Here is a 27,355-nt window from a genome sequence, read left to right on the forward strand (position 1 = left end):
CTTGGCTCCAACTCTCAGGCCTCCGCTGCTGAAAGCAGGTATCTGGTTTGTTTGGGTTCTATAATCAAAACACTGTTTCAACTCCAGCTCTGAGATCCCGGCTGGCTGAAAGCAGGTTTCTGGGGTTTTGTTTAGCTTCTATATTTGTAACAATGTTTCTTAAACTGCAAGCTCAGAGGCCAGCAGCGGCAGGCGGGGAACGTTGGAGCCCTCCGTCATTGAAGCAAGCAAGCCTCATGTTCGCTTCAAGCTGCCTGGCTGCTGGCCGCCATCTTGGCTGGCAGTTAATTTGCATATTGCCCTGATTAGCCAATGGGAAGGGTAGCAGAGGTATGGCTAATTACCATGTTTCTCTTTTATTAGATAGTATATGTCTTTGTTGTTTGTTTAAAATTGTTTAGCTAGTGAAATTTGTTTGTGTCTCTTTAAAAAATATGAATGCATTGCTAATCTGAGGAATGTTAATTATTTACATGTCACCTAAAAATTAAGGCTGAGTTCTAACTGGGAAGTATAGCTTTGGTGTAATGGAGGAAGGTAAAGAGAGATGTTGAAAGAAAGTTGAATGGATGACAGGCCAGTAAGCCGGGACAAGTAGAAAAGGAAACTGAACAGAAATCCTGTCTTCCCTAAACCAAGGACACTTGGGAGTAAATCACTTGCATTTGCCTCCCTAACCAGAGGTTAAAGTTTATGTCAATGTACTCAGGGAGACTGATAGAAATCTGATTAGTGTCATTTGCTGTCCACACCAAAGGACAAATGAAGTTAGAAAATAAGGTTTATTTTGATTAGTTCTTTTATTCAGGTTTTTTTATTATTATTATTTTTATTAAAGAGGAGGCAATCTGGCCCCTCCTGGCAACATGGGTAATAGCTCCGCCTCAAACTCTGTCTTAGAATGTATGTTAAGGAATTTTAAGAAGGGGTTTGTTGGGGACTACCGAGTAAAACTAGTCCCCTAGGAATTAAAAAGGATGTGTGAAATAGACTGGCCATCTTCTGGAGTAGGATGGCCACCAGAGGGCACATTGGATGTTCCCCACAATCAGGAATGTTCACAGAATTATCACAGGAGACCCAGGTCATCCCAACCAGTTCCCATATATTGACCAGGGCTAGAGATAGCAGAGCTTAAGCCGTTTTGGATCCAGTTTTGTGTATATAAGGAAAAAGAGCAGGACCCTCAGAAGGGGAATAAGCCTCCTATCCTGCAGGAGCCCCCTGAAGAAGCCCTGCCAGTTCTACCACCTCCATATTTGCCTCAAGTGGTACCCAGTGCCCCTTTGCCTAGCCAGGGAAGCCTAGATACACCACCTCCTTCCGTTTCCCCGCAACCAGACTCTCCAGAGCCAGTTGGATGGTATTTGCACTCAGCTGATCAGGGACCCAAACCACTCCCGGCTTTCCAGATGGTTCTCCAAGAAATGCAGGGTCCTCATAAACTGGAGAAAACAGGACCCCACAAGAGGAGGGATCGGTCATTTACTACCAGCCTTTCACTATGACCGATATCTTAAATTGGAAGCATCACACTCCCATTTATTCTTAAAAACCTCAAGCCAATCTTTCAGACCCATAAGCCCACTTGGATCGACTGCAAGCAACTCCTTCTCACACTCTTTAACACTGAAGAGCACATAAAAATAATAAGAGAAGCTTGGAAATGGCTCTAGACCAGGGGTGGGCAAACTTTTTGACTCGAGGGCCACAATGGGTTCTTAAACTGTACCGGAGGACCGGAACAAAAGCATGGATGGAGTGTTTGTGTGAACTAATATAAATTCAAAGTAAACATCATTACATAAAAGGGTACGGTCTTTTTTTTTTTTTAGTTTTATTCATTTCAAATGGGTCGGATCCGGCCCGCGGGCCGTAGTTTGCCTACGGCTGCTCTAGACCCAGGCCCTGCCAGGGACATTAGACACAGACAGATGGGCCAGGGGGGCTCTCCCAGGTGTGGAACCCAGATGGGACCTGAATTCGGAGGATAGGAGGGCCAGATAAGAGAGATATCGGCTGGCCTTCCTCCAGGGGCTCTGGGCTGGGGCCAAGAAGCCCACTAATATGGCCAAGACCTCTGAGGTTTTCCAGAGGCCTTATGAAAGTCTGGCAGCCTTTTATGAGAGATACTATGAAGCATATTGAGCTTACACTCCCTTTGACCCAGAGGCCTTGGAGAATCAAACTATGGTCAATGCAGCCTTCATTAGTCAGGCTCAGTCAGACATAAGGAGAAAGCTACAGAAGCTTGAAGGATTTGCTGGAAAGAATGCAACCGAGCTACTAGAAATAGTAAACAAGGTTTTCATTAATTGGGACAATGGGGCTAAAAAAAAGAGGCTGAGGAGAAACTAAAAAGGAAAGTGACGCTGATTGCTGCGGCTGTTATAAAACCTAACTTCCAGAAAAGGGAGACAGCAAGGAGCCAAGTCAGGAAAAGAAAGGATGGATCTTAAATGGGACCAGTGTGCCTAATGTAAAGAAGTAGGGCACTGGAAGAATGAATGACTGAGCCACCAGAAGAAGCAGGCAAGGCCATCCAAACCACCCAGCCGCTATCGGCCAGAGCTGCCTGAGGCAGACCTCATTGGACTGGCAGCAGCTGACTCTGACTAGGACAGACTGGGCTCTTTCCAACTGGGCCGCCATGAGCTCCTGGTCGAAATGAAAATCGGGAACCAGACTATGAACTCTATTGTTGATACAGGGGCAGAAAACTTGGTAATTACTCGGAAAGCAGCTCCCCTCTCAGGACAGAAAGTCACCATTATTGGAGCTACCGGGAACCACAGCTGCAGACCATTCTACTGCCCCTGCCGATGTCAGTTAGGCGGCCGCCCGGTGGTTCATGAATTCCTGTATTTGCCAGATTGTCCAGTCCCTGTAATGGGCAGAAACCTTTCAGCCAAAATGGGAGCAGAAAGCACCTTTGCCCTGACGGCTCAGCACAACTGCACTTAGGTGAGGAGACCTCTCCAATGATCCTGTCTTTAGCAGTATCTAGGGAGGAAGAATGGAGACTTTATACCTCCCAGTCAAAGGACTCACCATTAGATCCTGAACTAGAGAAGGAATTCCCGCTGGTATGGGCAGAAGGAAATCCCTGGGGCCTGGCTAAGAACCACACCCCAGTGCTAACTGACTTGAAGCCTGGGGCACCGCCTGTAAACTTCCTTTTTCTGCCTTTAGCTGGCACCCTCCAGTCAGCCCCTGTTTGCCTTTGAGTGGGAAAACCCAACCAAAGGGATAAGGAACAGTTCACCTGGACCAGACTACCACGGGGGTTCAAGAACTCCCCAGCTCTTTTTAGTGGAGCACTAGCAACAGATTTGCCCAAATTTCCAGGACAGGACATGGGGTGCAATCTACTCCAATATGTAGACAACCTCCTACGGGCTGGTTCCACGTGAACTTAGTGTTGGGAAGGAACACAATCCCTTCTAAGACTCTTAACTGAAATAGGTTACTGGGTGTCCAAAAGGAAAGCTCAAATTTGTCAGAGGGAAGTCAAATACCTAGGTTTCTGAATTACCCAAGAGAAATGAAGACTAGGGACTGAAAGAAAACAGGCAGTATGTGCCATACCAGTCCCCAGCACCCGGCGACAGATTCGGGAATTCCTAGGGGCAGCAGGGTTCTGTCAAATTTGGATCCCAGGATTCTCAGATCTAGCTAAGCCCCTCATGAAGCCTTAAAAGGAGAGGAAAAGGTACCCACTAACTAAGGTCCTGAAGAGGAAAAAGCCTTCACGACCATAAAGACAAAGCTTACCAAGGTGCCGATCCTAGGGCTCCCAGATGTGACATGGGACTTTGACCTTTACCTTCACAAGAACAACGGGGTAGCCCTAGGAGTTCTGGCTCAGGAGTTGGGAACCCTGGCAGAGGCCAATAGCCTACCTCTCCAAACAGACTGACCCGGTTGCCTCTGGGTGGCCCCCATGCCTCAGGGTCCTTGCAGCCACAGCCTTATTAGTCAAAGAGGCAGATAAGTTCACTCTGGGACAGAACTTAAATGTTAAAGTGCCTCATGCTGTTGTCACCCTAATGCAGTGGTTCTCAACCTGTGGGTTGCGACCCCTTTGGCAGTCAAACGACCCTTTCACAGGGGTCGCCTAAGACCATCCTGCATATCACATATTTACATTAGGATTCATAACAGTAGCAACATTACAGTTATGAAGTAGCAATGAAAATAATTTTATGGTTGGGTCACAACATGAGGAACTGTATTTAAAGGGCCAGAAGGTTGAGAACCACTGCCCTAATGGAAACTAAGGGGCAACACTGGCTGACTTATGCTCGGGTGACTCAATACCAAGGGCCTATGTGAAAATCTACAAATAAGATTACAGGCAGTAAGAACTCTTAATCCTGCCACTTTCCTACCCATTGGAGAGGGAACCCCTGAGCATGATTGTCTAGATGCCCTAGAGGAGGTTTACTCCAGCCGGCCAGATCTAACAGATAGGCCTCTACAGAATCCAGACTTAATATTGTTCACGGACAGCAGTAGCTTCCTAGATGAAGGAAAAAGACGAGCCGGGTATGCGGTGGTATCAAAATTTGAGATAATAGAGGCACAGGCCCTGCCTGAAGGATGGTTAGTGCAGAGGGCAGAACTTTGGGCCCTAGTCAGATCCTTAAATCTCAGTAAGGATAAGCATGCCAACGTCTACACTGACTCACGCTATGCCTTCACTACCCTGCATATCCATGGGGCCATGTACAAGGAAAGGGGTTCCTGATGGCCGGAGGAAAAGGAATACAAAATCAGAATGAAATCTTGAAGTTACTTAGAAGCAGTCTGGGAGCCCAAGGAAGTAGCAGTCATCCATTGTAGAGGACATCAAAAAGGAAAAGACTCAGTGTCAGAAGGGAATCCTCACGCAGATGCAGTGGCAAGGCTAGCTGCTAAGGAGCGGGCAGTGCCATCGCAGATCATGCTGGTTCCTGAATTACCTGAACCTTCAAAATACACCCCTCAAGAAGAAGAATGGGCCCAATGAGAAGGGGTAAAAGGATGAAGGAAGGTTGGTGGATATTCCCAGATCATAGGGTCTACGTTCCAGAACAGTTAGCTCATAGAGTAGTCCTCCAACAGCATGAACTTATCCATTTAGAGAAGACAGCTCTAGAAACCTTGTTAAGCAGATACTATCTAAATGCCCATCTCCCCTCCTTATGCACCTCAGTCTCTCAGCAATGCCCCCTCTGTGCACAGAACAATGCAAGGCAGGGTTCTTTTGAAGATCTAGAGGTAGACTTGACAGAAATAGGGCATAGTAGAGGAAATAAGTATCTTTTAGTTTTTGTCTGCATCTTTTCAGGCTGGGTTGAGGCATATCCTACCGCACAGAGAAGGTGAGAAAAGTCACTAAGGCGTTATTGAAGGACATAATTCCTCTGTATGGAATGCCATTAGCCATAGGGTCAGATAATGGCCCAGCCTTTATAGCTGAGGTAGTATAGCAGGTAGCTAAGACCTTAGGAATTAAGTGGAACTTAATACAGCCTACAGGCCCCAGAGTTCAGGAAAAGTAGAACGCATGAAATGGACTCTCAAGCAGACTATGGCTAAGCTATGCCAGGAGGTGAAATTACCCTGGACAGATATCTTACCACTTTTGCTCCTGCAGGTGCACTGTGCTCCGAGAGCCAGTGTAGGGTTCTCCATTTGTAATTCTATATGGCAGACCCCCTCCCTTAATTCAGCCAAAGGGAGATTTCAGGGAAATAGGGAACTTAGAAATTCAGAAACAGCTATAAGGACTTGGGAAAACTATTCTTGAAGTCTACAGATGGGTTACTGATCGATTGCCCATCTCTCATGAGAGAGTGAGTATGGGTAAGTAGTCTAGGCATTGGCAATAGGATGCTTAAAGATCCTAGGGCAGAAAGGAGCTTGTAGCATTCAAGAAACCAAATGATGCCCAACCGGTGTGGCTCAGTGGTTGAGCGGTGACCTATGAACCAGGAGGCCGAGGTTTGGTCAGGGCACATGCCTGGGTAGTGGGCTCAATCTCTAGTGTGGGGTGTGCAAACATCATTGATGTTTCGCTCTCTTCCTCTTCATCTTCCTCCTCTCTGAAATCAATAAAAATATATTTTTTTTAAAAAGAGAAAGAAACCAAATGAAGTAACATCCTCAAGAATTCGACCTGGAGTTAGATCACTTGGTATGATTTGAGCTGACCACCACGGGGAAGCGTGGAACATGGCGGGCAACTAGCAGTGGCAGTGGGGTGCTGAGGGAGCGAGGTAAGGAGGCGGTGGGGAGGCCAGGAACCTGATCGGCCCTGATCACCGGCCAGGCCTAGGGACTCTACCCGTTCATGAGTTTTGTGCACATGGCCCCTAAAGTATAAGCAGCAAAGATCAAATGCAAATGCCAACACAGTAAAAATGGCAAATATAGTTTTGACCTTGTGGACACTCAGAAAGGATCTTGGGGACTCCACCTTGGGGACCACATTTAGAGAACTTCTAATGTAGTCTGAGGAGCAAGAGACATAGAATGAAAAAGCAAGCGTATAATGTCCATGCAAATCAAGGAGGAACTTTCAAGGAGGGACTGCTTATGTCAAATATAGCTGTGAGGTCAAGACAAAACTAAAAGTATCCAAAGACAAAGATCAGATTGTAATGGGTTGAAAAAAGAATGGAAGGTAATGAAGTAGATTTCTATCTGGCTGTGGATCTAAGATAATTTTTTAAGATGGGCAAGACCTGAGGAAGTTTTAATGCTCAAAAGAACTGATCTAGGAAAGTAAGCATCTATAGATGAAAAGAGAAGGGAGTTGGACCCTAAAATACAAAGTAATCATGACTCCAGAAAAAATCCTTAACATTATAGAATACTTCCTGGGTCTTATCTTAAAACACACACATACACACACCCCAAAACCTTACTTTTTATCCCACAATCCCCCTCCTCAAAGTAAGAATGAAGCAGACACTCCTAAAGGCTATCTGAAGCCATTCCCAATTCCCATTAGAAAGTCTGAAAAGCTAACCACTTGTTAGCCTAGTTTTCTTGCAACCAGTGGCCACTTGACCCAGTTCTGGATACTATGAAGTAAGTGATGGTTTGCTGGAAGGTCTTGGAGAAGACTTGTTTTCCTGATGAAAAGAACCATTCTCAGCTGAGATTGCCCTTTCTCTTTTCTGGAATAAATGTCTGGAGTTGTAACATCCATTTTTCAAATATGACAAAAATGATGAAAAGTCAATCTAAGGAAGACAAAGGATAAGAATCAAATAAGTACTAGCAGCAAAAGCCTATCTAAACTTTTTTTTGGGGGGGGGGGGTGGTGGTGGTGGATCTCTAAACGTTTTATGAGAGAACTAACCTCTTAACTAAACCTCTCTTTGTTGTTTGTTTTCACTCTACAGCTGAAAGCATTCCTGATGAATATACTAAGACTAGAGGCCCAGTGCATGAAATTCGTGCACAGGAGGAGGGTAGGAGGAGAGAGTCCATTAGCCCAGCCTGCACCCTCTCCAATCTGGGACCCCTCAGTGGATGTCTGACTGCCTCTCACAATCCGGGACCGCTGACTCCGAACTGCTTGCCTGCCTGCCTGCCTGATTGTCCCTAACCCCTGTGCCTGCCTGATCGCCCCTAACCACCTCTGCCTGCCTGCCTGATCACCCCTAACTGCTCCCCTACCGTCCTGATCGCCCCTAACTGCTCCCCTGCTGGCCTGATCGGCCCTAACCGCCTCTGCCTCACCCTGCCCCTAGGACCCAGGATTCCCTCATCTGGCCGCAGGCACCCAGGACCCGGGCCAGCCACAGCTGCAGGGGACCGTGGGCAGGCGGCTTCACCCAGGCCACAGCCGCAGGCGCCCTGGACCGCGGGGCAGGTGGCTTGTCCCTCTCCCGGGTCACAGCCTGGTTGGTCCCCATTCCTCTCTCGCAAGCTCATTTGTGCCGGGCTGGTCCCCATTCCTCTCTCCCCAGTGTTGACTGTCTGAGCCATGAGGGCGTGAGGACCATTTGCATATTAGCTCTCTATTATATAAGGGTGATCAGCTCTGGCATCAATTAAAAGACATCTCAATGTCTGATTACTCTTTGGCTAAGACATACATAAACGTGTACTTTTGCTAAGATACTGAGACATTAACATTTAAACCTACAGGTGTGGCTAAAAAAAAAAAAGCGCCAATCTACTATTTTACTGATTGTACAAGATGTATTCATAATAAACAATTTTGGAAACAAACACAAGTACATTCAAAAGAACAATCATCACCCAGTGATAAACCATGCTATTTTTCCTATGCAAAGAGAAAATAATTTCCCCTCTTCATTTATCCAGCAAATATTTATTTACCACCTAGAAGGCAATGGATACTGTAAATGAGTAACAATTTTAGAAATGATATTTTAGTACAGACTGTAGTGTTCAAAAAATAGAGAATAATAATAGTCTTTTTTTTAAAATATATTTTATTGATTTTTTACAAAGAGGAAGGGAAAGGAATAGAGAGCTAGAAACATCGATGAGGGAGAAACATCGAACAGCCACCTCCTGCACACCTCCCACTGGGGATGTGCCCGCAACCAAGGTACATGCCCTTGACCGGAATCGAACCCGGGACCTCTCAGTCCACAGGTCAACGCTCTATCCACTGAGCCAAACCGGTTTGGCAATAATAGTCTTGAATACTAATTAATATAAGTGACCAAGTAATGATAACTGACTTGAAATGGAGACAGTCTCTAGCTTTGAAGAACTCACAACCTGGAAAGGCGTCAAGAATACATTGCTACTAGCCAAATATACATTTAATAACAGGTCAATAGAAAACATACAGCATGAAGACAACTGCATTCTTACAAAATAAATAAAATAACAAAATTTTATTAAAATAAACATCTAAGAAAACAGAATGAACACTACTGAACTTTAACTCCTTATCTCCATTTTTATAACAATTAAAAAAAGAGTGCTTATAAACCATTTAGAAAGAGATATGCTAAAAATAGTAAGTAATTGGAAAGCCCGCCTCAAAAATACATTATGTAGCTACTTACTCTGGAATCACCACATAGCAAAAGTGCAAACTACCTATACAAACTTCTTAAAGCAGGACTATGAATATGCAAACAAAAATAATCAAGCTGGGGTTTAGTGATTCACTTAGAAATTATATCCTCGTTAAATAAAAACTTTGTGCTTAGCATCAAGTCAAGAAATTTTAAGAGATTCTGAAGATGGCGGCGATACAGGCAGATGCAACCCAGGTCGTGTCCGGAGCAAATGGAGTGAGCAGCTGAAACTAATAACACCCACCCCGAATTGGCGAAATTGCTCAGCTGGTGAGGCTGTTTGCAGCCGGGAAGAGCAGAACTCCCCTGGAAAGGTAAAAAAAAAAACCCAGGGATTTGGGCAGGAAAGTTTGCCAGACCTCTGAGCCCAGAGGGTCGGAGGGAGACCGCGTGGCAGACAGCCGCGTCCCTTGGGACAGGCACAGCCCCTGACTGGGGAAAGGAGATCGGCGGGATTCCTGGCGCCGCCTGGGATTTGAGAGCTGGGTTCTGTGATCACGGAGGACTGAGCCTAAAGGGGGCAGCCTGAAGAGCTGACCAAACCATGCAGTGCCGGTAAGAAAAGAGCTTACAGAAACCAAGCCTTCCCTGTTTCCACGACCAGCGTTTGTTTGTTTGTTTTTACTGAATCCTGTTCATGGGACATTTCGGATACAGACACTCACCTGTGCTGAAGAGACGGAGAGGGTGCGGAGGAGTGGAATCTGGGGAGAGACTGAGGAGAGAAGGGGGGCCGGGAGAGGTGGCAGCGAGTTGAGTGCTGAGACACCCCTGAGCCCAGGACTGGGGCAGCCATTCTCTCTGGAGAGTGAGACACCTCCCCCCAGCCCCCAGGCAAGGAGCACAGCCACACCCAGATTCCACCCTGTAGGAGATCAAGGATTAAAATAACCTGATCAGTCCCTGGGAGTTAACAGGGTCAGGCCTATAGAGGGATTTTCAATCCCAGCAACAACACAGAGTGGGTAACTATTAAGGAACCAGCTCTGAATAGTTGACCTCTCCAAATCAGTTTTAAATGCGATAGAGAAGCCGTATAGCCTCAGAGGCCAACCCCAGAACACTGCCACCCAGAGGCTGAGCCACAAACTGACTCTTTGCTAAACACAAAATAAGGCAGTCTGGGAAACAAAGACGACCTGCTTTAAAATAAGGACTGTGGTTTACAACACAGAGGAACACTGTATCGCAGGTAAACTCAACACTCTCCTGAATGCCTGGCAGGACTAATGGCGAGCCAGACTGAAGAATAGAAGAACCGAAGGACCTTCACTACTGCAAATTTTTTTTTCTTTTTTCACCTTTTAACTAAGAAACCAATTTTTTTTCTTTTTTTTTCTTCTTTTTCCATCACCTGATTTTACCCTTTTAATTACTACCTTCTTATTTTTAACCAGTATTATTACTGATACCATTTTACCATTTTTTAAAGTGCCATCTTATTTTTTCTTTATTTTATTTTGAGATTAGTGTCCTCCATTCTATTTTCATCATTATAGTATTAGTTGTTTCTAGTTTGCATCCATCTCCAGGGAGCTGTTGCTGGAATTCGTTGGGATTAGTGGCAGTTCTATACGAATATTCCACTCATATAAAAAGTCTTTTCCCCTCTTCCACTTCATTCTCTCTTTTCGCTCTTTTTTTATTCTTTTCTTTTCTCGCTTTTATTCCCCCCACTCCTTTTTCCCAATTTCATTTTTGCACTTCTTTTTTTGGTCCCTACTTTTCTTTTCTTTTTTCTCTTTTATCTTTTTCTCTTCCTTCTTCCTTATCCCCTAACTCTCTTAATTCGGGTGGTCACGTTTATTTGGGGTTATTAATATCGTGAATATATTTGTGTTTAGTGCCTGGTACGTGGTGCCTTGTTGTGTTGTATTTTGTGCCTTTAAATTAACGCAGCAGATCCAAGCAACAGCAGCCTCCTGAGCACCACACCCTCTGCTGAGGAACAGCAGCTGTACGTGAAGCCTCCCCCCACCAGCCAGAAGAGCCACCACAGCTGTGAACAGCACCCACCAGAGGAGCTGCTGCCAACTGAAGAGCAGCTGCCACCGCAACCACCCGAAGAGCAACCACAGACCAAGGAGTCACTGCCACCCAGGGAGCAGCCACTGAACGACTCAACGTCTAGATATGACAGTGAGATCAAACATGGGTAGACAAAGAAACCCCCAAAGGAAAGAGAAGGAGGACTCTCCAGAAAAGCAGCTAAGTAATACAGAGGCATGCAACATGACAGAAAAAGAATTCAGAATAAGGGTCCTGGAGTGCATAAACCGGATGGAGGAAAAAATCGACGACCTCTTCAAGAAGCTAGAAGAAACAGATGAAAAAATCAACAACTTAAGTAAGACCCAAGAAGAAATGAAGAGTGATATAGCTGCAATGAAAAACACCATTGAAAGTATCAACAGTAGACTAGGAGAAGCGGAGGACCGAATTAGTGAATTAGAAGACAAGGAAGCAAAACACACCCAAAATGTACTGCAATTGGAGAAAAAAATTAAAAGACAGGAGGAGAGCCTCAGGGAGCTTTGGGACAACATGAAACAAAACAACATACGAATAATAGGGGTGCCAGAACTACAGAAAGATGGAAAGGATTAGAAAACCTATTCGAAGAAATAATATCAGAAAACTTCCCTGAGGTGGGGAAGAAAAAAGTCACACAAGCCCAGAGAGTCCCAAACAAGGTGAACCCGAAAACACCCACACCAAGACACATCATAATTACCATGGCAAATGTTCAGGACAAAGAGAGAATCTTACAGGCTGCAAGAGAGAGATGGAAAGTTACATACAAGGGATCTCCCATTAGATTATCAAATGATTTCTCAACAGAAACACATCAGGCCAGAAAAGAATGGATGGAAATTTACAAAGTGATGCAAAGCAAAGGACTAAATCCAAGAATACTCTATCCAGCAAGGCTATCATTCAAACTTGAAGGGGAAATAAGAAGCTTCACAGACAAATAAAGGCTAAGGAAGTTTATCACCACCAAGCCAGCAATGCAAGGAATGCTAAAGGGTCTGGTATAAAAAGAAGAAATAAAAAGCTCAGAAAGAAAACAGCCACACAAAAAAAGAAATGGCTACAAACAAGTACCTTTCAATAATAACTTTAAACGTAAACGGACTAAATGCTCCAAACAAAAAACATCGAGTGGCTGAATGGATAAAAAGACATAACCCATACATCTACTGTCTATAAGAAACCCACCTCATTAGAAGGGACTCACACAGACTGAAAGTGAAAGGATGGAAAAATATCTTTCAGGCAAATGGAAAAGAAAAGAAAGCTGGGGTAGCAATACTTATATCGGACAAAACTGACCTCAAAGTGAAGGCCATAACAAAAGATAAGGAAGGCCACTACATAATACTAAAGGGATCAATACAACAAGAAGATATAACCCTGGTAAACATATATGCACCCAATGAAGGAGCACCCAAATTCATAAAAAAACTCCTGGAAAATATCAAAAGAGAGATCGACAACAATACAATCATAGTAGGGGACTTTAATACACCACTGACAGCACTGAATAAGCCCTCTAGACAAACAATCAGCAAAGATACAGCAATCCTAAATGACTCACTAGATCAGATGGACTTAATAGACATCTTCAGAACACTTTACCCAAAGCCAGGGAATATACATTCTACTCAAATGCTCATAAGACATAGTCAAAAATAGACCATATATTGGGTCACAAGCAAAGTATCCCCAAATTCAAGAAGATTGAAATCACAAAAAGCATCTTCGCAGACCACGATGGCATAATATTAGAAATAAACTACAATAAAAACAACCCACAATACTCAAACATTTGGAAGCTGAATAGCATGCTATTAAATACTGATTGGGTTACCAATGAGATCAAAGAAGAAATTAAAAACATCCTGGACACTAATGACAATGAAAACACAACCATCCAAAACCTATGGGACACAATGAAAGCAGTCCTGAGAGGGAAGTTTATAGCTCTACAGGCCTATCTCAAAAAAACAAGAAAAAATGGTAGTAAATCATCTAAATCTACAACTCAAAGAATTAGAAAGAGAGCAACAAGACAACCCCAAAGTGAGCAGAAGGAAGGAGATAATAAAGATTAGAGCAGAAATAAATGACATAGAGACCAAAAAAAACAATACAGAAAATCAATGAAACCAAGAGCTGGTTCTTTGAAAGGATAAACAAGATTGACAAACCTCTAGCCAGACTCACCAAGAAGCAAAGAGAGAGGACCCAAATAAACAAAATCAGAAACGATAGAGGCGAAATAACAACAGACCCCACAGAAATACAAATGATTGTTAAAAAATACTATGATAAGCTCTACTCCAACAAACTAGACAACCTGGAGGAAATGCACAAATTCCTAGAAAAATACAACATTCCAAAACTCAATCAGGAAGAATCTAAAAATCTCAACAGACCAATAACTATGGAAGAAATTGAAGCAGTCATCAAAAAGCTTCCAGCAAACAAAAGCCCAGGACCAGACGGCGTCACAGGGGAGTTTTACCAAACATTCAAGGAAGAACTAAAACCTATCCTCCTCAGACTACTACAAAAAATTCAAGAGGAAGGAACACTTCCAAGCTCATTCTACGAAGCCAGCATTACCCTTATACCAAAACTAGGTAAAGACAACACAATGAAAGAGAATTACAGGCCAATATCCCTCATGAACATAGATGCCAAAATCCTCAACAAAATCTTAGCAAATCGGATCCAGCGGTACATCAGAAAGATCATACACCATGACCAAGTAGGATTTATCCCAGGGATGCAAGGATGGTACAATATCCGCAAATCAATAAACGTGATACATCACATAAATAAATTGAAAGAAAAAAACCACATGGTCATATCAATTGATGCAGAAAAAGCATTTGACAGAATTCAACACCCATTTTTGATAAAAACTCTCAGTAAGGCGGGAGTAGAAGGATCATACCTCAACATAATAAAAGCCATATATGACAGGCCCAAAGCCAGCATCATACTCAATGGACAAAAACTAACACCATTTCCCCTAAGAACAGGAACAAGACAGGGATGCCCACTCTCACCACTCATGTTCAACATAGTACTGGAAGTGTTAGCCATTGCAATTCGGCAAGAAGAAGAAATAAAAGGCATCCAAATTGGAAAAGAGGAAGTAAAACTGTCCTTATTTGCAGACGACATGATATTATACATACAAAACCCTAGAGACTCCATCAAAAAGCTACTAGACTTAATATATGAATTTGGCAATGTAGCAGGATACAAAATTAACCCCAAGAAATCTGAGGCATTTCTATACACCAATAGTGAACTTTCAGAAAGAGAGATTATAAAAACAACGCCGTTTACCATCGCACCAAAAAAATTAAGCTACCTAGGAATAAACTTAACTAAAGAGGTAAAAGACCTCTACTCAGAAAACTACAGGACGTTGAAAAAAGATATAGAGGAAGACATAAACAGATGGAAGAACATACCGTGTTCATGGATTGGTAGAAGCAACATCATTAAAATGTCCATACTACCCAAAGCAATCTATAAATTCAATGCACTTCCCATTAAAATACCAATGGCATACTTCATAGATCTAGAACGAACTCTCCAAAAATTCATTTGGAATAAAAAAAGACCCCGAATAGCTGCAGCAATCCTGAAAAAGAACAAGGTAGGTGGGATCTCAATACCAGATATCAAGATGTATTACAAAGCCACTGTTCTCAAAACTGCCTGGTACTGGCACAAGAATAGGCATACAGATCAATGGAATAGAATAGAGAGCTCAGAAATCGGCCCGAACCAATATGCTCAATTAATATTTGACAAAGGAAGCAAGAACATACAATGGAGCCAAGATAGTCTCTTCAATAAATGGTGTTGGGAAAATTGGACAGATATATGCAAGAAAATGAAACTAGACCACCAACTTACACCATACACAAAAATAAACTCAAAATGGATAAAGGACTTAAATGTACGACAGGAAACCATAAAAATTCTAGAAGAATCCAAAGGCAACAAAATCTCAGACATATGCCGAAGCAATTTCTTCACTGATACAGCTCCTAGGGCACTTGAAACTAAAGAGAAAATGAACAACTGGGACTACATCAAAATAAAAAGCTTCTGCACAGCAAAAGAGACAATCAACAAAACAACGAGAAAACCCACTGTGTGGGAAAACATATTTGCCAATGTCATATCTGATAAGGGCCTAATCTCCAAAATTTATAGGGAACTCATACAACTTAACAAAAGGAAGATAAACAATCCAATCAAAAAATGGGCAAAGGACCTAAATAGACACCTTTCAAAAGAGGACATTCAGAAAGCCAAGAGACATATGAAAATATGCTCAAAGTCACTAATCATCCGAGAGATGCAAATCAAAACAACAATGAGATACCATCTCACACCTGTCAGACTGGCTATCATCAACAAATCAACAAACGACAAGTGCTGGAGAGGATGTGGAGAAAAAGGAACACTTGTGCACTGCTGGTGGGAATGCAGACTGGTGCAGCCACTATGGAAGACAGTATGGAGTTTCCTCAAAAAACTGAAAATGGCCGAAGCCGGTTTGGCTCAGTGGATAGAGCGTCGGCCTGCGGACTGAAAGGTCCCAGGTTCGATTCCGGTCAAGGGCATGTACCTGGGTTGCGGGCATATCCCCAGTAGGAGATGTGCAGTTGGCAGCTGATCGATGTTTCTCTCTCATCAATGTTTCTGACTCTCTATCTCTCTCCCTTCCTCTCTGTAAAAAAAATCACTAAAATATATTTTTAAAAAAATTTAAAAACAAAAACAAAAAAACAAAAAACTGAAAATGGAACTCCCATTTGACCCTGTGATCCCACTTCTAGGAATATATCACAAGAAACCAGAAACACCAATCAGAAAGGATATATGCACCCCTATGTTCATAGCAGCAAAATTCACCATAGCTAAGTTCTGGGAACAGCCTAAGTGCCCATCAGTAGATGAATGGATTAGAAAACTGTGGTACATCTACACAATGGAATACTATGCTGCTCTAAAAAGGAAGGAACTCTTACCATTTGCAACGGCATGGATGGAACTGGAGAGCATTATGCTAAGTGAAATAAGCCAGTCAATGAAGGAAAAATACCACATGATCTCACTCATTCATGGATAATAGAGACCATTATAAACTTTTGAACAATAATAGATACAGAAGCAGAGCTGCCTCAAACAGATTGTCAAACTGCTGCGGGAAGGCTGGGGAGGGTTGGGGGACAGGAGGTAGGGGGGTAAGAGATGAACCAAAGGACTTGTATGCATGCATATAAGCATAAACAATGGACATAAGACACTGGGGGTAGGGGAGGCTAGGGGACTGTCTAGGGCGGGGGGAAAAATGGACACATATGTAATACCCTTTGTATTACTTTAAGCAATAAAAAAAAAGAAAAAAATGAATGAAGAAGTGGTGCATATATAAAAAAAAAAAGAAATTTTGAGGCTAAATTAAAATTTTATCGAGGCAAATTTTTTATTAGAGATCTAGCCATAAAGTTACTAACTGACCCTGGCTCCCTGAAAAGAGACTTGTGAAACATAAAATCTATTTCTAATGGCTAGAAGACACATTTCCAAACTAATAATCTTTCAAATAAATTTAAACAAAGGAAATCTCAATATCTGGACATGTGTATATTACATGGGTTTTTTTCTTAAAACTTTTTTTTTGACATCTATACTTTAAAACCTGCTTCTTGGCATTGAAATATACTCTCTATTTCTACGTATCTTCAAAGACACTCCAAGTCACAAGATTCAATGACATGTGACTTAGACTTCAAGGGGACAAAATGAAATAGAAATGTTTATTCCTACTTGTTATCTCTTAAGGTGTAGGTATGTAAAGAACCTTGAAGAAATAATAAAATTCATTCGAGCGACAAAAACACAGTGTATGGTGACGAAAAATACATTTATTTTTTAATGTATACATGTACACTGATAGTCTGACAGAAAACTTTATGACTCCGTTTGATATTATCAGGGGGACTTTTGCTGCTGCATCACTGATGACAGAGATTTCACATCAGGTTTATATTTCGTGACCTACAGAGATATGCACGAGCTACTACTTTCATCCTATTACGAGACTTAACAAAATTCATCACTGAAAACAAAGATTCACAAGCGTATGTGGATGAAAACATGGAGAGTAACGCTGTTGCAAAGTTTTTCAAACAGAAAAAAATTTCTGGAATGGCATTCCAAGTCCTCAATAGTTCATTTTCGACACTCTTCTCTGGTACTCCTGTCTCGAATTGCTTTTTTTTTTCTTCAATGTTTTCCAAGTCAACTCTAAGGTCAATAAATTTCTGCTTCCAAATTGAGCGACTCTGAAATTCAATCAACTGCATTTCAAAGTCAGCCATGTCTATCCATGAAAACATTTGTAAGTTTAGTTCCTCCAGTTTCATGCTCTATGGAAACCTCATGAATTTTGCTTTCTCTTCCAATTCTCTGAATTTCGCAAATCTTGAGAAGAACTGCTCAACAGTTGACTCGATGATGTTTAAAAACAGCTTTTGAAGGCTTTGGCAGTCTGTTCTGTCATCGTTTGGGAGGTCTTTGATGTGCCTCTTGAAGTTTGGGAAATATCTAAATCTCTCACCATCCACATCCCTCTTAAAGACTTCCAGTTTCTTTTCACAAGTCTTTATGTAAGCAAACATAACATCAAGTGTCTTGCCAGTTCCTTGTAATTTCACATTTAAGTCATTCAAATGTTCACAAAAATTGTAAATGGAAGATTATAAGAGAGGATTTCGCATGCCAGCAAAAGTTACTGGCGTGCCATGTTTGGCATGCATGCCAGGGGTTGCCCACTCCTGGACTAGGCTAAAGACCAAATTAGGTTACAAAGGAGTCCCTTCTGGCATGGATACACCTCTTTTGGATTTCTGAATACAGTGGAGCCTTGACTTACGAGTGTCCCGACTAACGAGTTTTTCGAGATACGAGCCGTCTCTCAGCCGATTTTTTGCTTTGAGTTGCGAGCTAAAATTCGTTACGAGCCAGCTTCAGATACCCCACCGCTAGTTGGCGCAGCGAACGTCACAGTGAACACCACAACATCAGCCCAGCATCATGTGTCTCATTCGTTCACTTTTTGATTTGACATACAAGTAATTTGAGTTACGAGCTCCGTCACGGAACGAATTAAACTCATAAGTCAAAGCCTCACTGTAGTAATCACAGGAGATTATAGGATACTATATTTTCCTTAGTTTGACACAGATTATGGGCTAACAACCCAAATTGTAAAGGTATGGGATAATGACTCCTTATTCTCTTTAAATTTTCACTGTTAAGGTAAACAGGAGCAGCCCTGGCCAAGGAACTCAGTTGGGTAGAGCGTCCCCCTGATTTGCCAAGGTTGCGGGTTTGAGCCCTGGTCAGGGCAACAAGGATCAACCAATGAATGCATAAATGAGTGGAATAACAAATTAATGTTTCTCTCTCTCTCTACCTCTCTCTCTAAATTCAATAAATTTAAATATAAAAAAGGTAAACAGGATCAAACACCAAATCATCATTCACTTAAAAAGGGAAATCCTATTGTACTGAAGGCAAGGAACTGGGCAAGATAATCTAATTAGGTTTGTTCTCTGCTTTCAATTAACTAAGTACCACAGCCTTTTTTTGGTTCTGGCAGCCTATACAGTATATTACATAAAGAACAATGATGCCAAAACCGGTTTGGCTCAGTGGATAGAGCGTCGGCCTGCGGACTGAAGGGTCCCGGATTCGATTCCGGTCAAGGGCATGTACCTGGGTTGCGGGCACATCCCCAGTAGGAGATGTGCAAGAGGCAGCTGATTGATGTTTCTCTCTCATCGATGTTTCTAGCTCTCTATCTCTCTCCCTTCCTCTCTGTAAAAAATCAATAAAAAAAAAAATTTAAAAAAAAAAGAACAATGACTAGTAAAGACACTTAACACAAGTGTGAATGTTCCACTTTTATAACACATAAATATAGGAATAATTTTTTTCAATGGATTTTTTTTCTGCTTTCAGCAGGTTCATGAGAATTACATAAGGAGTTTCCCTATCCTCCTTGTGAGTTATCAAGTTTTTTTCATTTAAAGCAAATATATTCTAGTATCATTTAAAGGTTTTCATAAAAAAATTCGCTTACTTCATTCAATGTGATAATTATAGAACTTCGCAAACTAAAAAACAAAAAAAACTGTATGAAAAATGGCACAACAGGGAAACACGATAAGATTACAAGATTTGCCTGCCATGCAGTCACATAATCTATATATATAAAAGTCTAAGTGACTGTCTGACCGTCTGACCGTTAGCTATAACCACCAGGGGGCAGATGCTCCAACCAGTAACTATGATGTGCACTGACCACCAGGGGGCAGACGCTCAACACAGGAGCTGCAGAGCTGCGGTGACTTGGGAGCTGCAGTTCTCGGGTGACACACCCGGAACCAGAGAGGAGAGCCCGATTCCAGGGTGCAGTCACCCAAGAACCTCCCTTTCACAATTTGGGACCCCTCGGGGGATGTCAGAGAGCTGATTTCGGCCCGATCCCCGCAGGCCAGGCCGAGGGACCCCACCAGTGCACGAATCCATGCACTGGGCCTCTAGTATTAAAAATTACTTGAATAACAGGAAAAAATTTGGACAAAATATTGGAAAACAAACTTAGATAAAAATCAGAATCCTTAAAAATGATTTTCTACATGAGCACTGAACATACTTATAACTCAGTAACATTATAAACCAAAATATTTATTCTTTAAATTTGATTCAACTAAAAGACTGTAAAAACTTTTTATTTTTATTTTTTTAATATATTTTATTGATTTTTTACAGAGAGGAAGGGAGAGGGATAGAGAGTTAGAAACATCGATGAGAGAGAAACATCGATCAGCTGCCTCCTGCACACACCCCTCCTGGGGATGTGCCCACAACCAAGGTATGTGCCCTTGACCGGAATCTAACCTGGGACCCTTCAGTCCGCAGGCCGACGCTCTATCCACTGAGCCAAACCGGTCAGGGCTGTAAAAACTTTTTAAATGGCCTGGCCAGTGGGGCTCAGTGGTTGAGCATTGACCTATGAGCCAGGAGGTCATGGTTCGATTCTGGGTCAGGGCACATACTCGGGTGGAGGCAGCCTACTGATGATTCTCTCTCATCATTGATGTTTCTCTCTCTCCCCCACTTTCTCTTTCCCTCTCAAATCAAGAGAAATAAATGTTTTAAAAAACTTTTAAAATGTATAGAATATTTTAGTTTTAAATTCTGCATTGCAGCAATTCCTTCTTAAACTATATATTTTGAATCAGGATCAAGATCCAAACAAAACAAACCGAGAAGATTTTATTTAGAGGCTAATTTACTTTCCCCAATAGCTCTTATAAATTCCCAAACAACCTTTAAAAAATAATATAATTTTAAAAAGTGAACAAAAATGAGACCTGAGTAATTAATGACATATTATTCTGTGCAAAATATTAGTTCCTGAAAATAATGAACTAAACACATTGTTTTATATTTCTAAAGGCTTTGTCACTCAGTTGTAATATATTTCTGCTTACACAAATTTTAAAACTGGACTAAAATGCTTGCCTAAAGGCCAACTTAACTGTTCACTGTTTCACAGCTCTATCATCTATCCATTATTTATATTACTATTGATATTTATTTACTTTTTACTTTATTAAGTAAACATGCAAGACACTTAAAATAACTATCCAAAGGAAACAACTTAGCATAAATGTGTGTTTCTTGTGGTAATCACTTGTTTTAACTATTTGATTTTGTCATTTTTGGGCTGCCTTTTAACCTAATCTTAAACATTTTGTGAATCCTAAATTCTAATATAAAAAAAACAACTTGGTTATACTTATAGATTTGTGTAAGCACACACTAAAAATCATTCCTAATACAAGTCAAAAAGGAAAACAGCTTTATGTCAAGCACTGTTAAGGTTGAGTAATCACACAAACTCGAGAAACTAGTAGCCTCATGTTTGCCAACTAACAATCCAGGCCTTGTAAACCTTTTGATTCCATGTAAAATACATCATTCTAAAGGAAAAGGGTGACTACTATTGTATTTAACTTCTTGGCCTCACTATGATGTCATTTATAATGAGTTTTTCTTCTGGACTTTGTTAACGAAGAACCAGCGTGCAGTCTACACACAGAACTGGCAGTTGTTACTAACCTAATGACTTGTTTGTCAAATGCCTAACAAGCAATATGAATCAACATTCATTCACTAGACCTAAACTTTCACATAAAAACTATAAAGAACTTTAAACTTCAGTCTTGTATAATATGCCAACGCTTTTAATTATCACTGTCCCATGACTCCTTTGTCCTATTTCCAAATTAAACTGTGCAAATAATATATTAAATACGAAATGCAATTAGGAAAAATTAACATTAAAATTTTGTGCCATGATAACAATGTAGAAAAAAGTCCTGGTATATGGCATAACCAAGAAAGATTTAATTTTTAATTACACTGCTCTGTATGCAGTATCTTAGTTTCCATTTTAACCTCCTTGAAGTGGGAGTGCTATTTGAGACTTGTCAATACCAGAGATGATCTCAGAGAGAGAGGGGAGGGGAGGGGAGGGGAGGGGAGGGGAGGGGGGGGAGGGGAGGGGAGGGGGGGAAGGGAGGGGAGGGGGGAGGGGAGGGGAGGGAGGGGAGGGGAGGGGAGGGGAGGGAGGGGAGGGGAGGGGAGGGGAGGGGAAGGGGGAGGGGAGGGGAGGGGAGAAGAATCAACCTTACATTCTCATCTCCCTAACAATGATTAGCCAACCTTGGTTATGTTATTTTTTTATACTACAAAGGAACAATATCTCACCATCCTTGGGATTATCAAAATCAACTTATTTTTTTTAATCCTCACCCGAGGATATTTTTCCATTGATTTTTAGAGAGAGTGGAAGAGAGAGGGAAAGACAAAGAGACATATCGATGTGAAAGAAACATTGAATGGTTGCCTCCTGCAAGCGTCCAAACAGAGGCCAGGCCGAGGAGGAAGGACCTGAATCGAACCTGGGACCCTTCGGTCTGCAGGCCCATGCTCTATCCACTGAGCCAAACCGGCTAGGGCTCAACTTTCTTGAGGGTAGATATTAATTACAGAAGTAGGAATCTAATACCAACACGAAATCTAATTTACTGGTCAAATTTTATCGTTTAAAAAAATTTTCTTTTTAGCCCTAGTTGGTTTAGCCCCATGGGTAGAGCGTCAGCCTGCGGACTGAAGGGTCCAGGTTTGATTCTGCTCAAAGGCACTTGTCTGGGTTGCAGGCTCAAGGCACCCTGCAGGAGGCAGCCAATCAATGATTCTCTCTCATCACTAATGTTTCTATCTCCTCCCTCTCTCTCTGAAATCAATAAAAATATATTTTAAAAAACAAAACAAAAACCTTCCTTTTACATTACTCTGATATACACACAAAAAGTTAACACTCTCACCTACACCGTTACCAAATAAAACCCAGCAAGGATGAGATTATGGGTCTTTCTGAGCACTTGCTTGACCCAACCTGAAGTAACCACATTTGCAACAAACTTGATCACTCCGATTTTAAAAGAAAACGCACTATTTCTTTTTATATACTAGTTCCTCTTAGTCTTTCTCAATTGTTAACAAAAGGTGGGCAGGTAAACATTTTGAGGTAAAGGTATTATTTGTAGTTTTTTGGTAGTTTTTCCTCCTCCCGCGGGGAAAACAATAGGGTTCAACACAGTTTCTATAAAACTGTCTTTAATATTTTAAGATACCGCCACGTTACTAGCTGAATTTTAATCTTAGATATTTTATATATGGTAAATTGGGGGAAGTCCAAAACCCCAACAGCCATCAGCAACAGTAAACACACACTAAACTTGCTCCCGAAACAGTTCCTCCAGCGCCCCAGGTGAGGGAGTGTCCCGGACTGAGACCAGGCGCCTCCCATCACCCTGCACGGAAGCCCGGGGTGGGGGCGCCCCGGGAACACCTGCGGAGCTGCGCAGTCTCCCGGTGCCGGGTTATCTGACCCGGAAAACACCGGGGACAGTCGGGGACACGACAGCTCCCTCTACATTCTGCACCCTACCACTCCCCGGAACTTCCAGGCCCAGCCAGGCCCGAAGCAGCGGGACGGCGGCAACTCACCGCGATCATGACCGTGTCTTCTCCCTGAAACTTGGCGATGTACTTATCGCCGCGGTTCACTTCAGACTCGTTGAGAGGTCTGAAGCGACACATCACTTTGATGTTGCACTCTGCCGGGTCCGCCATCTTCCTCGCTGCCGGGGCCGGAGGCCGGGAGCCACTCCCTGCCGCTCAGTCCGGGAGGAAGCAGGCCCGGGCTGAGGGTCTAGGGTCGCGAAGGTCGAGAGAATCAGTCCCCGGGGTCGCACTTTCCCCGGAGGAGGCGGAGGAGGACGGAGACTGGAAGCGCTGACAACCTCGCCCAGAGGCTCACTTCCGATCCATCATGGCAGCCGTGGCGGTGGCGGTGGCGGCACCGGGTGGAGCGTCCACGGCGCAGCTCCTCAGCTTCCCCCTCACCGGCCTGGGCAGACTGCAGGTTCTGGGAGACAGGAAAGCGGTCCCCTCCTTCCTTGGAGGGAGCAGGATGGCCCACCGCCTCCTCGCTCGGCTGTCTGCTTGACGGCTGACCCCAGTCACTTCTAGAGCCACAGACCCGCGACGCGGCGGCGGGAGGGGCGGCGCGCGAGGATCACTGCGCAGTCGCGGAGGCTCGGTCCGGCGACCAATCGTTGCCCGCGCTGGGCCGCGCCGTCGCTTTTCGCCCGGCGGTCGCGGATTCAAGTTTTGCTGGCAGCTCGCTCCAGGTCTAGTCACCCGGCCTCGGCTCCCGCTGGCGCCAGGCGGCAGCAATCCCGAGCTGAGGCAGACGGACGCACTTAGCTTTCTCTAGGGAACAATGGATTTGTTAAAAACCACGTTGTCATTTTTTTTTTCATTTGTTTAAGTAAAATACTATATTCCAATAAGGAATGTTTGCTTTCTCTTTCGTCTGGAGATAAAATGGATTCGTAGCCAGCCTTGACCAGAAAAGGGAAGATTTGAATGAAGGGTGGGACATGCTCTCTAGTTTAATAGTTGTTCTTTCCTGAGAGAGTGGTTTCAGAAGACAGGAGAAAGAAAAGAAAAAAATTTCTTCTGAGGAGAAATGTGGAAGAATAAATAGTATGAGGTGGGAGAAGGCTGTCAATCAATCAGAGGTCCTTCCTCCTCCATAATGAACAAAAAGGAACTTACAGTTTCAACACTGGAGGAATGAGGACCCTGGAGTGTGAAGATAGCTTCAAAGGGCCGGGATAAATTTGTGGGTTACATATCTAAAGAAAACCACTCCACAGTTGATTTTGCCTTCTGTTTTTAGAAAGATGCCATAATGGCTCTCCCATGGAAGTGGCTCTGCAGTGCTATGAAAGAACAGCGAAAGATAATTGGAAACCCTTCCTCTGGTTTTGACTTTGTGTGTAGGCTCGAACTATGAAAACCTTCAATGCTCACTGCCCTTGCCCAATCGTCCTAATACCTCCAAAAATAAAACCATTGTTCAACAGATTCAGGTTGGATCCACTGCAATGAGGGAAATGTCACACCAGGGGATCTGTGGAGTATCTACCCAAACAAAGGTGTCCACCGATGTTGGTGCCAATGCAATGGGACCTCCCAATTTGGGATGCAGTGAAGAAGAAAACTTTATTTAGTGCCACAGCTCAACAGTAATACAGTATAGCTGTGAAAACAACACTGCTATGGAACAACTCAATGCAGATTGAGGCAAAAGTATGTTTACAGTTGTTTGTAGGGGACATAATGCAGTAAATTATAAACAAAATACAAGAATAAACTGTGGCTTTTTTGCAAAGGGTTTGCTGCCAGAACACAGATGTTGTGAAAACTACCACTAAATTAAACCCAAAATAGGAAAGGAAAAGATTCATATAAACATCTTCATCATTGGACAGGTGTAGATTCTAGAAAGTCTACCACTGCTGGCTATCTGATCTATAAATCAGAGTGGGATTTACAAAAAAACCATTGAAAAATTTGAGAAGGAGGCTGCGGAGATGGGGAAGGACTCCTTCAAATATGCCTGGGTCTTGAATAAACTGAAAGCTGAATATCACCATTGATATCTTCCCATGGAAATTTGAGACCAGCCAGTATTATGTGACCATCATTGATGCCCCAGGACACAGAGACTTCATCAAAAACATGATTACAGGCATATACCAGGCAGACTGTGCTGTCCTGATTGTTGCTGTTGGTGTCTCCAAGAATGGGCAGACCCAGGAGCATGCCCTTCTGGCTTACACACTGGGTGTGAAACTGATTGTTGGTGTTAACAAAATGGATTCTATTGAGCCACCCTATAGCCAGAAAAGCTACGAGAAAATTGTTAAAGATGTCAGCAAAAAATTGGCTACAATCTTGACACAGTACCATTTGTGCCAATTTCTGGAGCCAAGTGCTAATATGCCTTGGTTCAAGGGATGGAAAGTCACCGGTAAAGATAGCAATGCCAGTGGAACCACACTACTTGAAGATCTAGATTGTATCCTGCCACCAACTCGTCCAACTGACAAGCCCCTGAATCTGCCTTTCCAGGATGTCTATAAAACTGGTGATATGCCTACTGTTCCTGTGGGCCTAATGGAAACTGGTGTTCTCAAACCAGCATGGTGGTTACCTTTGCTCTAGTCAACGTTACAACTGAAGTGAAGCCTATTGAAATGCACCATGAAGCTTTGCGTGAAGCTCTTCCTGGGGACAGTGACAAGAACATGTCTGTCAAAGATGCTTGTCATGGCAGTGTGGCTGGTGACAGCAAAAATGACCCACCTATGGAAGCAGCTGGCTTCATAGCTCAGGTGATTATCCTGAACCATCCAGGCCAAATCAGTGCTGGCTATCCACCTGTGCTGGATTGTCACACCACTCATATAGCTTGCAAATTTGCTGAGCTGAAAGAGAAGATTGGTTGTCATTCTGGGAAAAAGCTGGAAGATGGCCCTAGGTTTTTGAATTTGGTGATGCTGCCATCATCTATATATATATGGCTCCTAGCAAGCCCATGTGTGTTGAGAGCTTCTCTGACTATCCTCCTCTGGGCTGTTCTGCTGTTCGTGACATGCGACAGTTGCTATTGGTGTCATCAAAGCCGTGGACAAGAAGGCAGCTAGAGCTGGCAAAGTCACCACGTCTGCCCAGAAAGCTCAGAAGGCTAAATGAATATTATCCCCAATACCTGCCACCCCAGTCTTAATCATGGTGGAAGAATGGCCTCAGAAATGTTTGTCTCAATTGGCATTTAACGTTAATAGTAAAAGGCTGGTTATTGATTACAATGCATCATAAAACCTTCAGAAGGAAAAGAGAATGTTTTGTGGACCATTTGTGTTTTTTGTGGGGGGGGGCAGTTTTTAAGGTGTTAGTTTTTAAAATCAGTACCTTTTAAGGCAGTGGTTCTCAACCTTGGCTGCACATTAGAATCACCTGGGAATCTTTTTAAAATCCTGATTTCTGGGCCTCACCCTCCAGAAATTCTGGTGGGTTTTTTTTGTTTTTGTTTTTTTGTTATGGGGTGGGGCCACAACATTAGTAACAAAGAAACAGAATTTCCAGAGGATGAGGCCCAGAAATCAGGATTTTAAAAAGATTCCCAGGTGATTCTAATGTGCAGCCAAGGTTGAGAACCACTGTTTTAATGGAAACAATTTGACCAAAATCTGTCACAGAATTTTGTGACCATTAGAACCAATTTTAATAAGAAAAAAGAAAAACATCTGTATCCACATATTCACACTTGTAAACCCATTTTTGTCATACTCTGCAATGTTACAGCACAAGCCAGGGGGCCCTGTGGCCAGGCCCCTCTTCAGCTAGGCAGCTCTGCTCTGCTCTGCCCACCCCTACCTGCTTGTCTGTCTGTGTGGCCCACTTCAAGTTTCTCAGTAGGCACTCCAGCTCCAGCCTGGAGCTGGTTCTAAACCAGCAAGGAGCTGACTTATATAGATAGAAGTCCTGGCCCCTGATCCCTGATTGGTCAGAATAGAGCTCCCCTGATTGTCAGAGTTGCACAGCTCTGATTGGATGGGGAAAGCTTCAGTCTTATAGTTGAACTAGGACTCTAGAAACTCCTTTATAAGGCTGGCTCAGAAACCCAGTTCAGGCAAACAGTTTAGTAGCACAGAGGCAGCCTAGTGTAGAGGCTTCTCTGCAAAGTG

General features: G+C 42.9%; 1 protein-coding gene and 1 pseudogene across 2 annotated transcripts in view; one reads left to right on the forward strand and one right to left on the reverse strand.

Moving 5' to 3' along the window:
• The window catches only part of KIF5B (kinesin family member 5B), an 85,791-nt gene extending 61,955 nt beyond the window's left edge, over window positions 1-23,836 (reverse strand). The window contains exon 1 of the mRNA XM_081100721.1: window positions 23,259-23,836. Coding sequence (XP_080956847.1) covers window positions 23,259-23,384 — 126 coding nt within the window. The 5' untranslated portion in view covers window positions 23,385-23,836. The remainder of the gene's footprint in view (window positions 1-23,258) is intronic.
• Window positions 23,584-26,457, forward strand: LOC308525411 (elongation factor 1-alpha 1-like; annotated as a pseudogene). Its single transcript has 2 exons — window positions 23,584-23,617; window positions 25,053-26,457. The product of its transcript is annotated as an elongation factor 1-alpha 1-like (transcript).
• The last annotated feature ends 898 nt before the right edge of the window (window positions 26,458-27,355 follow it).

This window comes from Myotis nattereri, assembly GCF_964212035.1.
Source record: "Myotis nattereri genome assembly, chromosome: 1".
In the NCBI taxonomy this organism is placed as follows: Eukaryota; Metazoa; Chordata; class Mammalia; order Chiroptera; family Vespertilionidae; genus Myotis; species Myotis nattereri.